The sequence below is a fragment of the Schistocerca nitens genome, chromosome 3 (genome assembly GCF_023898315.1).
Source record: "Schistocerca nitens isolate TAMUIC-IGC-003100 chromosome 3, iqSchNite1.1, whole genome shotgun sequence".
In the NCBI taxonomy this organism is placed as follows: Eukaryota; Metazoa; Arthropoda; class Insecta; order Orthoptera; family Acrididae; genus Schistocerca; species Schistocerca nitens.
The window spans coordinates 487,359,254-487,377,050 of NC_064616.1; the positions used below are offsets into that span (position 1 = coordinate 487,359,254).

Here is a 17,797-nt window from a genome sequence, read left to right on the forward strand (position 1 = left end):
CTGTCATGCTATCTAAATGATATAATCTAACCAGTCATGAAATTAATCATTGGGCTCATAAAATTTGGCAACTTCAGCCTTCACAGTCACTATGGAAGAGGTTGGAAGTGGGAGCAGCAAAGGTGAAGGGGTAGGGTAGAAATGTTTTCAGAATGCAGATTAATATTCAGTGGGTCCATGCTGATGGTACAGTGTAGCTTAGGTTGGAAGGCTGAAGTGACAGAGTGGCAAAAAGGAGTGTATAGTATACTGCCCTACATAGACATTTTAGTAGACATTTTAGCCTAAAATGAATCCAGGACAGAACTGTGGCCTTCTGATGGTTATGACAGAATGCAACTGTCAACTTCTGTCTCCTCTCTTGGAAAAAAAATCTCTCTACTATGAGTAGAATATGACTGCGAGAAATCCACATCTATCACTTTCAAAATGAAGACTCCAAAGTGCATTGCAGATCTGAACTACATTTGCGCATTTGAGTGTAACCTGCTCCTTCCTGTCCTTGACTGGAAAGTGTTATAGTGGGTGTAGGTTCACCAGCAGTGAATCATGGGAATGTAAAAAATGTCCAAAAGGCTTAGCTCCACCTACCATTATGAGATTCTTGCATCTACTGAGCTAAATTAGTAATTCCTTGGCACAGGAATTAAAAAAAAAAAAAAAAAAAAAATGGCAGTACCTAAAACAGTACGCTAAATTACAGGAACAGCACTCATACAATCTAACTGAACTGTTGTAGCAGCAATGACTATACATTAATGAGATCTACATCTGAAATCTTGAAAAGTCAACAGCATAGGATGTCACAACTGTTATCAAGTCCCAACAGTCAGATGAAAGTGAATATTTTTTCCCTTGTCAACTTTTCGACACCTAGCAATAAATGAAATGTGTTCTGTGGAAAATGATAGTTTTAGATGGGATGACAAAACAATTCAAGTAATATGTTCTATTTTTCAAAATTCACTGCCCATTGAGAGCATTCTCTCATGATCTTTCATTTGCAATGGTGAATTTCCGTGAGCTTCATAATGCTGAGACTACACATTCTTGAACTACAAGATGATTCCATGTAGAATCGGCAATCAGACCCAACATCTGAGCAGCTGTTGGACAAAGAATGTTTGGTCATCTACCGGTTATCATTTGAAAGAAATTATGAAATAAAGATACATCCCTGAATATGTGGCTCTAATGCCACGAAACTAATTGAATCATAAATAAAGATTTAGCATACAGATGAAGTGGTCTTTTTCATCTGGGTAAAACAGCAGTCAGTACCTCATTTCTCCGTGATTGAGATTTGATGCTTTGTGACACAGGCTCCATGAGACACCGACAACATAATTCATTACCAATCAACCACCATGCACAAATACTTCAGAATGATCAAAGTTTGGCCCAAGACATGCGTATCTCACTCAAAAACATCCCAAATGTGTTAGGTAGAATTGAGATTAGGAAAAGTGTTTCTCAAAAAATCCTGGCACTATGTGGGGATGATACAGTTTTGCATTGAGGGTGCACATTGCCCGCAGTGTACTGTAAATAAATATACAGATGTAAATACATGGAAGTATCTTCACATATTGTTTGTCAGAGAGAGAGAGAGAGAGAGAGAGAGAGAGAGAGAGAGAGAGAGAGAGAGAGAGAGAGAAAAGCAAACCTATCAAATTACCCATTTCATTCCCTCACATAAGAGTTGCTCCACCACATGCCTGAACAATGACTGTTTGTGAAGCATGATATATAACCTAATATGGTTTTCAGTTTATTTGTACCCTGTCATTGGTGAGTTCAGGTGACTTTGTTCCACAATTTTAGAGTCTAATGATGATGTTGCAGTGCCCACATTAACCTCTGCAGCCTTGTGATGTTTGGTGAGCAGCAGTAAATGTGTAGGGTGGTAACGTTTGTACCGCACATCGAGGTAGTAGGTTTGAATGGTTGTCTGCTCAACAGTTTTTGTTGACAGTCCTAGAATTCAGAGTGATTTGCTACACATCTGCTTTTATAATTTACAGCTGTGTGTTTTTAATCATCGCAGCTGATTAAAAAGCTGTTTTCTCTAAATCGAGATACTCACAGTAAATACTTGACACAGTGGCACCTGCAAAACCTTGCAGTTTAAATGAACAAGGCAGTTGAATTACAATTATCACATTAATATATGATGTATTAAAACTGACATATTTCTGAGGTAAAAGCTTCCATGTTCAGACACAAACCAAACTAAGAATCAGATCATGAACAAATAAAAGCACAAATCACTTCATGTGGTAGCCTTTGTGTCGGGCACTATTTCCATTACGATCATACAATATGTTGAACTGTGCAGCATCCTTAGCACTTGTCACAGCTTCCAGCAACTTGTATTCCAGCTTGTCTGACATACCAGGACGGACGCATACACCACATGTGAACGTCTGTCGTTCAGCTGAGCCACTTTAAGTAATCCCAGATTGCATAGTCGACAACCCCCCCTTCCCCTCCTGCCCAATTTTGCACACACTTGATTTTTTGTATTAATTTGTTTCACATTCCAGGTATGCTGTAACTTATACCCCAGCATGTTACCCATTTTGAAAAAAATTTTAATCTTACATGGTTCGAGAATATTTGCTTCCTTTTCCAAAATGAGATTACAAATAAAGCATATACAAGGTTATTCATAATTAGCTCTAGGTTCCAGAAGATGACTATGTAAAAACTACAAGACATACAGCAAATAGATATATATCAAAGGACAGAGCATCTCTCCAAGTTTTTAACTCACATGACAGGTGCTCAATATGGGCACCATTTGTGACATGGCAAACATGAATATGACAGTTAGATTCTTGTCATACACATATCAACATGTCATGGCCAATATCATTTATGTCAGGTGACTTAAGAAGCCACTGAAGAAAAGTAATGATGGGAAGCTCATCCAAATCCATCACTTAGGCAGTATAACAGTGAGGTAATCGCGAATGCTTGAAAGTATGGTGAAGAACCATCTTGTTGCAAAATGAAGTCTCCACTGTCTTGCTGTAATTGGGGCATAAGTCATTGCTGTTACATGTCCAGGTACACAAAACCACTCACGCTTTTCTCCGCAAAGAAAAATGGTGCATAAATTTTTGAAGAGGACATGGCACAAAAGATGTTACCATTAGGTGAATTACAAATATGTTCCACAATCTCCCGTTGAGTCATTGGAAAAGTGATCACATTAAACAATTGCATATCATATGGCTTTACACACAGACGTTTGCGCAGAATGTATCTGTGAGTTGACTGCAGATATGCAGTTGCCTGCTCGAACATGTCACTATTTCTTCGGGCTCCTGACAAATGATTTCCACACACATTCTACCTTCTATGCTGATAGTACCAGCTGATTTGTTCTGTTTCTGCCACATAAGCAGAATACTCAAGAATATGTCACACCAGCATTCTACACGCAGACTCCTTTACAGGTGAACCACTCATTTCTAAAATTCTCCCAATAAACGATTTGTCTTCCTTACCACAGTTTTCACATGCCCATTCCATCTCATATCGCTGAGCAACATTATGCCCAGATATTGAAACGATTTGATTGTGTCAAGCTGAACACTAGTAATACTGTATGCAAACATTACAGGTTTTATCTTCCTACTCATCCACACCAACTTATATTTTTCCACATTTGGGGATAGCTGCCATTCATCACACTAACTGGAAATTCTGTCTAAGTTGTCATGTATCTTCCTACAGTCACTCAACTTCGACACCTTACCGTACACCATGGCATCATGGCATCTCAGTACATCATGTGAGAAAAGGGCAAGCTGAGTTTTACACGAGTGATACTTTCTAAAATCATGCTGGTTTCTGCACATGCACATAAGCTTCTCAGTCTCAAGAAAGTTTATTATATTCGAATGGAGAGTATGTTCAAGGATTCTACAGCAAAAAGAGAAGTTAAGGATGTTGGTCTGTAATTTTGTACGTCCGTTCTCTTACCCTGCTTGTACACTGAAATCACCTGTGCTTTTTTCCAGTCGCTTGGGACTTTGCACTGGGTGATAAATTCACAAAAAATGCAAGCTAGGTACAGGGCCAATGCCATAGAGTACTCTTACTAAAATTGAACTGGGTCTCCATCCGGACCTGATGATTTGCTTGCTTTCAAATCTTTCAGTTGTTTCTCTATGCCAGGTATGCTTATTACTAAGTCATCCAAATGGGAGTCTCTCTGATGGTCAAATGACTGTATGATTCTCCTGTGTGAACAATTTCTTGAATGTGAAATTTAAAACTTCACATTTTGTTTTGCTGTCTTCAACTGCCACACCAGACTGGTCACAAGGGATGGGATGGAATGGAAACTTTAGACCCACTTAGTGACTTTTCCTCCCAGTCCCATCCATCCCTCTCCCTCATCCTTCCTTCCTACACCCCCACCCCCACCCCCCCACCCCACACACACACACACACAAAATGATGAATAAGATCAATGTTTGGAATGTATATGCCTGACATGTTTTTTTCATCTTAATTACAGAAACTGTAATATAAAAAGCTCAGTCAATGGTGAAAATATACAGTGGAGGTCATTACTCTGGCATAACCTAATTTCCAAATGATTGTCATTAAACCCTTCCTTAGTATCAATTTTATGAGAGTGTGGCTCTGAGGAACACATATTTAGTGCCATTCTAAATGGGATTCAAAACTGTACTCTGAAAATAGTGGGAGCAATACTAACAATCAGAAATTTTAACAGTATCACTTTTCTTAGCTACTGGTTAATAACAGCAACATAAATTAGCACTTCAGTTCCACAGTATATGCAATATACAAAATAGAAATGAAATGCTTAGGTACAAGAACAACTGTCAATACATATGTGAAATGATTCCTTTTAAATGCACATTCTGTGTAAAAGAGAAATGGAGTAAAACTACAAAAAAAATCTGGACATTAGGGCAAAATGTTTAAACATATAGTCAATTTTATACTACATTTATTTCTGCATTAAGTAATGCTTGAGTTCTATCATGACTGGTGTGCCTGCCACAGCCTGTCTTTACAAGAATTTCTCTTTTTCCATTAAACTTATGGTGTGGTTTATAATACTATGAACCACTCTAACACAAAGGATGAATGGATAATAAAACAGAAAATGTATTTATGCCACTAAATAAATGTTACAATTGTGTCACTTCCCTCTGTTGTCTGAAGTCCATGCCAAGCACTTATACTGAGGAAACCGCTGTTTTGCTTTTCATAGAACTCCACTCAGGGCTCAGCTAGTTTTGCAAGGAAATCTTTGATAGTTTACTTTTCTCAAATGACTGAGACACAATACAATCTTTGAAGTGTACGAAGCGATGACAGTTTTACTGAAGTCAGGCTTATAAAGTATGTGCTCAAAATTGTCTCATTGGGACTTGTCAGTATTCTCACTTCATGCTTTTTATAATCAAAGAAAACAATTCAATACATCTGTATTTCTGATAGTAAAACTTTAATGTCACATCACTGTTCTGGAGTATTACACTATGAGTGTGAAATATGTTATTTGTTATAGGCTCCATGAAATCCATGATGTGATTATCCTTCTGGCCCCCGTGTTCTGCTGTCATGTTCTTCTCCTGGAATGAAGTTCTCTTTCCCCATTTTGGATTAACTGGAATGAAATCACTCAAGTAACTGTTGTCAGGAGTTACCATTGATGTACTATCCCACTTTTCATCACCAATGATAAAAAAAGACCTTTCATAGCACTCTGTGAAAATTGTATAAGAAACATGGGCACTTTCGAACCTGGAAATACTCCTTATAGCAACTACACACATTGTCTTATTTTACATTCTTAAGTAAAGTACTGAAATACAGTATTTCATCAGTTCTGTGAATAGTTCTTTATAACAGTAAACATTTTGGAGCTTAACATCTGCAGCACAACATATTTCTCCAGGATTACACGAAACAAAAGTTGTGATAAGTCTACTACTTTGCATTTTTGGGTTCTGTAGCTCCCCCCCTCCCTTATTTTCAGTGTCTTTCAACAATATGTGCTGTTATCCCTGTGAGTATGCTAAAGGCTATTGCTTGGCATCTCCTTACAACACCTTGCTCAATGACATGCAAAATTCTACAAAAGTCTTCTTGCAAAAGTCAACACTATTATCTGAAGATGGGCAAGTGCTTAAAAACAACATTGCAAAGTTTACATGCATCAACAAACACAACACTCCAGCGCTGCAGCAGTACACATGATACATGTTAATATCACTGCAGCTTTTATATAAAAGACACTTCAATCACAAAGTAACACTGTGTTTTAGTTTTGTATGCTTTAACAATAATACCATGATTTGCAGCTTTGTTTACAATTAATCACAACAAAAAAGCTGCAAATCTCTCATACTGTCTTATTTTGATAAAAAAAATACATTTTTGTATAAGCTCAATCACCAAGACACAAAACATGTATGAAAATAAATGGACACAGAAGACAGGAAGACAAATTTTGCTCTGAAAGACTGAATTAAAAAAAAAAAGACAGTACTTACATCAACAAAACCTGCAATAAGGATTCCACCATTTGCAATAAGAATTCTTGCAGGCCATTCCATAGGTAGCCTACAGACAGAAACCTCATGTAATGTTTTATTTGCTACAGTAAACCAGCAGAGCAAACCATCACGTCCAACTGAAATTATTTCAGATTTCAGGCTCATTATAAATGTGACACTTTCTTTTCCGTGTTGGTGCTTTGTATGCAGTTTATCCAACATTACTGTCCCATTGTTCTGGAACAATTAATTACTGATATGAATGTGTAACCAAGATCACAAAATTTATCACAAATAAGCAAATTAATTCAGAAATGGAAATTCTTATGGGACAATAAATCATTCCTGAAAATTTTCCTTTCCTTTAAGCACAGAGTCACAAATGATTTGAAATAAAACATTTAATCATATTACATGCCAATGTGTAAACCTTCACAGATAAAGTAGCAATGTACCCCTTTTGCTGACTGCTATCTACTACATAGACTCATACATGATGCAAGTGGCAAAAGTTGCACAGATTCCAGTGAACCTAAGGAATATACACATGCCAGTTATTCAGTTTTACAGACTATGGTGGAAGCATTTAATTGCAGCTACTTCTGCACCAGTTATTCTAACCGCCCCGCCCCCCCCAACCCCCCCCCCCCCACACACCCCACCACCCACACTGTCCATCCAATACTGAAAACAGTAGTCAGATACCTAATGAAATTAAAGCCAATGACACTGTAATTACCTGCCTTCAGTTATAGGATCTCTCTTCAGTACACATATTCTCTCACATTGCAGTTTTCTTTATTCATGTTGTTATTTCTAATGTTATATTATTACATTTTACTTTCTTAACTGCCATTATTAATGTCTTACTCTTAATTGAAAATATTCATGCATGCATTCATTTTTTAATTTCCTTTCTTCTTTCCTTCTATCCCACTCCTCCTGTCTCCAAATCTCACAATCACATCTGCCTCTTTGTTTAGAATCAGTATATTTCTGCTTATCCTAACTGGCCCACATGAGGTCAAAATGTGATGTGATGCCATTTCCTTTATTTATTTGCCTTTTTATACATCCACTTGACAGTTCTCTTCATCTGAGATTACTTTATCACATATCCAGAACAGCAGATATCTAAGATGTTACCTTTACCCATGGCAATGGATGGCTGACAGTGGCCATTTTACGAGGTGGAACAGGTGTTCCCAACGTGTCTGGATCATCGCCTATAAGACTTACCATATTACAGAAAATGCAAATAAAGACTTTGGAAAATCAACATATATGTCACCCTCACCTTTTTTCCTTTCCACACGTAGTAGACGTAAAATATCTGTAAATGAAACTGTTTTTAATTGGTGTAAAGGTAAAGGTACCTGTGAATATGTTAAATTTGTTGGAGATTGTACAGTATATTTTCATAAATAAATTGAACTGTAGCGTAGCTTAAAACCAAACAACGTACATCTAGAATCTGTCGGCATAGAGGATGCAACAGCATGTTACGTCAGCTCTCTGAGCGCTTGACCTTTGACCCCGCCGATAAGGCGGTGCTACGTCAGCTTGGCAGCGTAGCTTAAAACCAAACAACGTACATCTAGAATCTGTCGGCATAGAGGATGCAACAGCATGTTACGTCAGCTCTCTGAGCGCCTGACCTTTGACCCCGCCGATAAGGCGGTGCTACGTCAGCTTGGCAGCGCGCCAGCTGCAGACTTACGCTCTAAGGCGACGGGCGCACCTAGTACGGCTAGTGCGCCCGTCCGGGATAACGCGCGGCTGGCACTGTGAAATATTCTAAGTCCCTATCAAGGTCACGCGCTCTGCCGCGGGTATAAAAGCGAGCGATGCCCGCGCATAGCGGGTCATTCGCGCTGCTGCTGTCGCACAGGCAACTGCATTGAACGCTGCCAACATGCGCTACCGACGACAACGGCGACGTGCAAGACAGACAATATACAAAACTATTGAAGACCTTTACCCATTTAAACATAAAATTGTATTTTTTTTATACAGTGCATAGGGCTAATACCACCCTCTTAAATCTTGAGGACAAAGATGAACACTTAGTCAAAAATGATCGGTTATGATGCAGGTTTAAAAGATATGATTAATGCCATGGCAAGACATAGAAATCACCAAAACAAGATAAATTTACAGCAATATAATAGAGTGATGCCATATTGAGGAATCATCTCATATGGACTGATGAAACTATTCGATATACATTTCATATAAGGACTACGAAGATAAGAGTGTGAAATTAGTGCTGATATGGTGGCATACAGACAGTCGTTTTTCCATCCCTCTATTTGCAAGTGGAGCAGTAAAGGAAATGACTAGTAGTGGTACAGGGTACCCTCTGGCAAGCACTGTATGGTGTCTTGCAGGATGTGTATGTGGATCTAGGTTTATAAGTTAAAACGCATTTTGGGAGATAAACTGGAGCAAAGCTAGAACATAAAATTGGTAATGGTGCAAATTGGATGGGGTAAGAAGGAGTATATGAAATGAAATATCAATACTGTGAGATGAAGTATATGGGTGAGATAGGAAGAAACTTTAAAATAAGGTTCAAAGTACATAATAGTAAAGGGAATGGTTCATCAGCAGTAGCAAAGCAATTTAAGAATGAAGAGCACTCTTTATTAAGCAAGTGTATTGTTTGTTTGCACTGATGTATACATAATAAGGCATTGAAATCCTTGGTAGGTAAATGGCATTGGAATTTTGTTTGCCAGTAAACAGAGTTACATAATAGTGTTAAGTGCCACAAGTATTCAAGAACATTGTGTGGTAAGTATAATGAAAATCATATAAACCACACATTCAGAAAACTGGTACATCATAATCTCCATACTAATATTATCATACTGTTGTACCATTGCTTCACAACAGAAAAAGTGTCAGTATTATTCCTTGAAATACGTCACACACAGTTTCCCATCCATCCTTATTCAATCTGGATTGTACGCTATCTCTAATGGCCTCACAATGATTGGCTTTAAAATCTTACATTATTTATCTTCCTTCTACGAGAGACTGGTGTGCTATTAGGTATTATATAAAATTAATGACAAGTAGTTCCATTTATGAAAAGAGAAACTGAAGACGCAGGCAAATCTCCATGCAAAGCATTACACATTTCAATTTACAAATATGTTGTTGCTATGATGGTGCAAAAATCTGATACCTTTGTCAATCTGTGTGATGTGCCTCACCACTCTTCTGCTCATAGGACATAAAATGTACAGGATTACTGTATCATTGCTCGAGGGACTATATCAACAACAGACTTGTAGGCTTAGGATTGTTAGGCATAAAAATATAACAAAAGGTGTAAAAAAAGATGTGAGACTTCTGGTAGAAAAAAGGAGGAACAAAGTGCCAATTCCAAATGAAAAAAAATATTTTTGAACTCTTACATTAGTTATTAAGTCACAAATCTCCCAAAAGAATTCACTCAAAGCCTTTAAGATTGAAAAAAATGATACTTTCTGTACCATATTAACTGCTTCATTTTTAAAGAAAACTGCTCCTTATGCACCTCATGCACATCACATTTCTTATCACTCACAGTCTGCACTGAAACAAGACTGTTCTGTTTCTGTTATATTTCCATCTAACCAACGTGATGAACAAATGTGTGTACAAACAAACTCCACATAAACTATGGAAAGTTTTTATTTTTTAACCTGACGTATGATCCATTCTGGCACCATGGGCAATAGGGTTGTGTTCCAACTTCAGATTTTTCCTGCTGTAATGAGTTCATTCATGAAACGGTTTCCCTTCATTGTTTGCTACCTTGTATGGACTCCACCAAAAATTAGGGTGATATATCTGCATCATAATCATGATGAAGTCCTCATTTATGTGCAAAAAAGCTTCAGGCATTACTTTCATGAATAAGAAATCTTGGGCCTAAACATGTTTAATGAATACATACTGGGATGAAGGGGTGGCTCAAAGATGTAATTTACAATGTAAACTTTTGCTGAGTTGGCTGGCATGGGGATAATACTTACATCATCAGTGGTTATTAAACCATAAACATGTATGTTTCCTGTCCTGTCACCAAATAACAGATGACTGTCATGAATCACAGCTGTCATAACAGATGACCTTTTCTTAGTTGGTAAGCTGAACTTCTGAAGACAGGTAAGAGATTGACATTCATCTGTAATAGAAAATAAACCAATATGTAGTGACTGGAAATATGGTAGATACCACTGACAAGTACAGAAAATAAGTAATTTTTATGCAGTCCACAGTAATCAACTTTCTTTCATCAAATAAAAATTTATCACTTGATTATCTGATGGAGAGTTTTGAAAAATGTGGAATATATTTATTACCAGTCACAGCTCTCCATAGTACATACATTACGCGATCAAAAGTGTTTCGACAACCCCAAAGACATACTTTTTCATATTAGGTGCATTGTGCTGCCACCTACTACCAGGTACTCCATATCAGCGACCTCAGTAGTTATTAGGCATCGTGAGAGAGCAGAATGCAGCACACCGTGGAACTCACGGACTTCGAATGTGGTCAGGTGATTGGCTGTCACTTGTTTCATATATCTGTACATGAGATTTCCATACTCCTAAACATCCCTAGGTCTACTGTTTCTGATGTGATAGTGAGGTGGAAATGTGAAGGGACACATACAGTACAAAAGCATACAGGCCGACCTCATCTGTTGACTGACAGAGACCGCTGACAGTTGAAGAGTATTGTAATGTGTAATAGGCAGACATTTATCCAGACCATCACACAGGAATTCCAAACTGCATCACGATCCACTGCAAGTACTATGACAGTTAGGTGGGAGGTGAGAAAACTCGGATTTCATCGCCAAGCGGCTGCTCATAAGCCAAAAGATGCCTCACTTGGTGCCCAGTGAACATCATCTGCCAGTGTGTGTAGTGCCAAAAGTAAAATTTGGAGGCAGTGGTGTTATGGTGTGTCATGTTTTCATGGAGGGGGCTTGCACCCCTTGTTTTGCATGACACTATCACAACACAGGCCTACATTGATGTCTTAAGTACCTTCTTGCTTCCCACTGTTGAAGAGCCATTCAGGGATGGCGATTGCATCTTTCAACATCATCAAGCACCAGATCATAATGCATGGCCTGTGGTGAACTGTTATATGACAATAACATCGCTGGAATGGATTGGCCTGCACAGAGTTCTGATCTGAATGTTTTGGAACACCGACTTCATACCAAGCCTCACCCACTGACATCCATACCTCTCCTCAGTGCAGCACTCCATGAAGAATGGGCTACCATTCCCCCAGAAACCTTCCAGCACCTGATTGAACATATCCCTGTGAGAGTGGAAGCTGTCATCAATTCTAAGGGTGGGCCAACACCATATCGAATTCCAGCGTTACCGATGGAGGGCACCATGAACTTGTACGTCATTCTCAGCCAGGTGTCCCGATACTTTTGATCACATAGTGTATGTACACATTATTACAGGATATACATTTTTTCTGTGTGTTTTTCAGAGGGCTACAAGAGGAAATGATCTTCACTGAGATCAAAAGAGCTGCAGGAAAAGAAATCCAGTTTCATCTTCCTGATTTAGACTGTCAGTAAAACAAACTAATTTTGTATTTGGCATTTCCTATTATGTACCTAACAAATTAAACCCAAGATGCAAACATGTTGTTGTTGTTGTGGTCTTCAGTCCTGAGACTGGTTTGATGCAGCTCTCCATGCTACCCTATCCTGTGCAAGCTTGTTCATCTCCCAGTACCTACTGCAACCTACATTCTTCTGAATCTGCTTAGTGTATTCATCTCTTGGTCTCCCTCTACAATTTTTACCCTACATGCTACCCTCCAATGCTAAATTTGTGATCCCTTGATGCCTCAGAACATGTCCTACCAACCGATCCCTTCTTCTAGTCAAGTTGTGACACAAATTTCTCTTCTCCCAATTTTATTCGATACCTCATCATTAGTTATGTGATCTAACCATCTAATCATCAGCATTCTTCTGTAGCACTACATTACGAAAGCTTCTATTCTCTTCTTGTCCAAACTATTTATCGTCCACGTTTCACTTCCATACATGGCTACACTCTATACAAATACTTTCAGAAATGACTTACTGACACTTAAATCTATACTCGATGTTAACCAATTTCTCTTCTTCAGAAACACTTTCCTTGCCATTGCCAGTCTACATTTTATATCTTCTCTACTTTGACCATCCTCAGTTATTTTGCTCCCCAAATAGCAAAACTCCTTTACTACTTTAAGTGACTCATTTCCTAATCTAATTCCCTCAGCATCACCCGACTTAATTCGACTACATTCCATTATCCTCGTTTTGCTTTTGTTGATGTTCATCTTATATCCTCCTTTCAAGACACTGTCCATTCCGTTCAACTGCTCTTCCAAGTCCTTTGCTGTCTCTGACAGAATTACAATGTCATAGGAGTACCTCAAAGTTTTTATTTCTTCTCCATGGATTTTAATACCTAATCCAAATTTTTCTTTTGTTTCCTTCACTGCCTGCTCAATATACAGATTGAATAACACCAGAGACAGGCTACAACCCTATCTCACTCCCTTCCCAACCACTGCTTCCCTTTCATGCCCCTCAACTCTTATAACTGCCATCTGGTTTCTGTACGAATTGTAAATAGCCTTCCGCTCCCTGCATTTTACCCCTGCCACCTTTAGAATTTGAAAGAGAGTATTCCAACCTTCTAGTATCTCCAGGCTTCTACCATGTATACAACCTTTTTTCATGATTCCTGAACCAAATGTTAGCTATGATTAAATTATGATCTGTGCAACATTCTACCAGGCGGTTTCCTCTTTCATTCCTTACACCCATTCCATATTCACCTACTACGTTTCCTTCTCTCCCTTTTCCTACTGTCGGATTCCAGTCACCTATGACTATTAAATTTTCGTCTCCCTTCACTACCTGAATAATTTCTTTTATCTCATCATACATTGCATCAATTTCTTCATCATCTGCAGAGCTAGTTGGCATATAAACTTGTACAACTGTAGTAGGTGTGGGCTTCGTGTCTATCTTGGCCACAATAATGCGTTCACTATGTTGTTTGTAGTAGTTTACCCGCACTCCCATTTTTTTTATTCATTATTATACCTACTCCTGCATTACCCCTATTTGATTTTGTATTTATAACCCTGTATTCACCTGACCAAAAGTCTTGGTCCTCCTGCCACCAAACTTCACTAATTCCCACTATATCTAACTTTAACCTATCCATTTCCCTTTTTAAATTTTCTAACCTACCTGCCCGATTAAGGGATCTGACATTCCACGCTCCGATCCGTAGAACGCCAGTATTCTTTCTCCTGATAACGACATCCTCTTGAGTAGTCCCCGCCTAGAGATCCGAATGGGGGACTATTTTACCTCCGGAATATTTTACCCAAGAGTACGCCATTATCATTTAATCATACAGTAAAGCTGCATGCCCTCGGGAAAAATTACGGCTGTAGTTTCCCCTTGCTTTCAGCCATTTGCAGTACCATAACAGCAAGGCCATTTTGGTTAGTGTTACAAGACCAGATCAGTCAATCATTCAGACTGTTGCCCCTGCAACTACTGAAAAGACTGCTGCCCCTCTTCAGGAACCACACGTTTGTCTGGCGTCTCAAGAGATACCCCTCCGTTGTGGTTGCACCTACGGTACGGCTATCTGTATCGCTGAGGCACGCAAGCCTCCCCACCAACGGCAAGGTCCATGCAAACATAATGAATACTTAAATGTTTCATGTAACCTAATTAAAACTGTGCTCCAAGGAGGAGTTAAGAGCAGCAGCTGTGAAAGGTGAGATACTGCTTCATTACTTGTTTCCACAGCAAACAGCTGATGGACAGTACAACACAGACAATGATCAATGGTACCATGGTTGTTACACTACAGTATTGTTTGATCAAAGATGTGGCAAATATAGTACTGTCTGAAATTGTAACTCCTGTCACTTCATGACTAGCAAGCTGAGAGGCACAAAAATGTGTGCAGATGCTACATAACACAGTCTTAAGATTGTGTACTCACCACCAACTGCTTTGAGTTTCCATAGCTCCATAGGACCAGAAGAGGAACATACTAATAAACAGTCATCTGAAGCCCAGTGCAATGATGATATGGCTCCTTCCGAAGAGTGCACTTCGACCAGTTTTGTTAAGGTTTCCCCTCTGCAGCAGTTTTCATCTGGCAATGCAAAATAAGATAGTAAATAAAACATTGTAACATGTTTGAACATATCTCATCAAAATAAACATGCACAAGTCTACGATTTCTTGATAACAATTTGTATACCTTTCCAGTGTCCATAGGTCAACCTTAACTATTGGGAAGGTTATTTTACATTGCAGTCATTGATTTTTTCTCTTTTCTTGGTTGATAACTTAAAACATTAATACTGAATTTTATGTTTCAATTTCTATTGTTTTATTTTTAAGTGCATAAGCCTGCAAACATCACACGCCATACTGCAACAAACTGTGGTTGGCCTGTTGCACAGGTGCCCCCTACTGAACACCACCTCTTCATGTGAATATATTTTCAGATGACACTGTGAATAACTGAGATGCTCACAATGTTACATAAAAACAGAATGTACAGCTACTAGTAATGTGGCCACACCACTACCAGTGGTAGCAGTCAGAGCTGCTGGTGGCAGAGATCATGTGTGCATCTACAACTCAATTCTACATCTACATCTACATCCATACTCTGCAAGCCATCTGACGGAGTGTGGCGGAGGGTACCTTGAGTACCTCTATCCGTTCTCCCTTCTATTCCAGTCTGGTATTGTTCGTGGAAAGAAGGATTGTCGGTATGCCTCTGTGTGGGCTCTAATCTCTCTGATTTTATCCTCATGGTCTCTTCATGAGATATACATAGGAGGGAGCAATATACTGCTTGACTCCTTGGTGAAGGTATGTTCTCAAAACTTAAACAAAAGCCCGTACCGAGCTACTGAGCATCTCTCCTGCAGAGTCTTCCACTGGAGTTTATCTATCATCTCCATAATGCTTTCGCGATTACTAAACGATACTGTAATGAAGCGCGCTGTTCTCCGTTGGATCTTCTCTATCTCTTCTATCAACCCTATCTGGTACAGATCCCACACTGGTGAGCAGTATTCAAGCAGTGGGCGAACAAGCGTACTGTAACCTACTTCCTTTGTTTTCAGATTGCATTTCCTTAGGATTCTTCCAATGAATCTCAGTCTGGCATCTGCTTTACCAACGATCAACTTTATATGATCATTCCATTTTAAATCACTCCTAATGCGTACTCCCAGATAATTTGTGGAATTAACTGCTTCCAGTTGCTGACCTGCTATATTGTAGCTAAATGATAAAGGATCTTTCTTTCTATGTATTCACAGCACATTACACTTGTCTACATTGAGATTCAATTGCCATCCCCTGTACCATGCGTCAACTCGCTGCAGATCCTCCTGCATTTCAGTACAATTTTCCATTGTTACAACCTCTCGATATACCACAGCATCATCTGCAAAAAACCTCAGTGAACTTCCGATGTTATCCACAAGGTCATATATGTATATTGTGAATAGCAATGGTCCTACGGCACTCCCCTGCAGCACACCTGAAATCACACTTACTTCGGAAGACTTCTCTCCATTGAGAATGACATGCTGCGTTCTGTTATCTAGGAACTCTTCAATCCCATCACACAATTGGTCTGATAGTCCATATGCTCTTACTTTGTTCATTAAACGACTGTGGGGAACTGTATCAAACACCTTGCGGAAGTCAAGAAACACGCCATCTACCTGGGAATCCGTGTCTATGGCCCTCTGAGTCTCGTGGACAAATAGCGCGAGCTGGGTTTAACACGATCGTCTTTCTTGAAACCCATGCTGATTCCTACAGAGTAGATTTCTAGTCCCCAGAAAAGCCATTATACTCAAACATAATACGTGTTCCAAAATTCTACAACTGATAGACATTAGAAATATAGGTCTATAGTTCTGCACATCTGTTCGACGTCCCTTCTTGAAAACGGGGATGACCTGTGCCCTTTTCCAATCCTTTGGAATGCTACGCTCTTCTAGAGACCTACTGGTCATCTTGACAATGGGTAGCACTGTATCCTTTTCCTAATCCTATCTTTTTGGTGATATTCCAATCTGGAGTCTCCATTTTTTGATTCTGTTACTCATTGAGGTATTCCCCAGATGCCTAAAATAAAACAAAGATATTCCAATCAGTAATAAAAAAATTGCAGGTGATGAATAACATCCTTTCTAGCTCCAAATATTATATACTTCAGTCAGCACAAAATCTTAAGCAGAAAAATACTGGGGGTATGGCTCCATACATTCTGAACCCTGTCTTGACTCGCTCATGTTGCTGCTATAAGGGGTGAGCACTGTACTGTCTATGCAACATAGCATGACTCTATTGTGGGCATACAAGCACCAACATGAAGACAAGGTATTAGTGTGGCATTTACGTGTTTTTGGCAAGCATGCGGTGCAAGTGCAGAAACATGAACTATGGTGACATTATTAGCAGATGCATCCAAACAGGACCAACATGCTGTTATTCTTCTCTTGGCTGCTGAAGGACAAACACTGGTAGATATCCACTGGAGAATGAAGAGTGTGTACACAGCAGTATGTCTATTCAAAAACCCTTTGTGGAAAAATTTGACAAGAGGCACTGTTGCTTCATGATAATGCACATCCGCATATTGTAAGTGTTGTAACACAGAAGTTATACTAACTGAAGTGAGAGACACTCAAACACTTGCCCTATTAGCCTGATTTTTCTCCATATGATTATCATGCTTTCAGTCCCTTAAAAAGGGCCTTGGAGAGTTGATAATTCCTGTCAGATGAGGGACAGTTAAAGACTTCTTCATGCAACAGGGTATGGTGTTCCACCAATCAAAAATCTTCATCCTGGTGTGCTGGTGTGTCAGTGGGGTGATTGCCTCAATGCTCATGACAATTTTGCCTGAGTGGCATATCGATTCTGGACTATGCGGCCTTCAAAAAGAAACTTTTTGGTGCCTCTTATATCTCAAATATACAATTATTACACCTCTGAATTTACCCAGCAGCCTTTTGATAGGAAAACTTTTTCTTTCTTTCTGAAGTCATCATCTAAAACTGCTGAGCAACACCAAGATACTGACATATCAACTGAAACTGAAAACTGCTCAGCAACTAAACTATTAACTGAAACTATC

At 39.0% G+C, this 17,797-nt stretch overlaps 1 protein-coding gene across 5 annotated transcripts in view; it reads right to left on the minus strand.

Moving 5' to 3' along the window:
• Window positions 1-17,797, minus strand: part of LOC126248412 (WD repeat-containing protein 6) — a 293,561-nt gene that overhangs the window by 92,743 nt on the left and 183,021 nt on the right. For all 5 annotated transcript variants that reach the window (XM_049949374.1, XM_049949373.1, XM_049949375.1 and 2 more), the window contains 3 exons: window positions 14,621-14,776; window positions 10,583-10,734; window positions 6,552-6,791 (listed from right to left, as the gene is read on the minus strand). In XM_049949374.1, coding sequence (XP_049805331.1) covers window positions 6,552-6,791; window positions 10,583-10,734; window positions 14,621-14,776 — 548 coding nt within the window. The remainder of the gene's footprint in view (window positions 1-6,551; window positions 6,792-10,582; window positions 10,735-14,620; window positions 14,777-17,797) is intronic.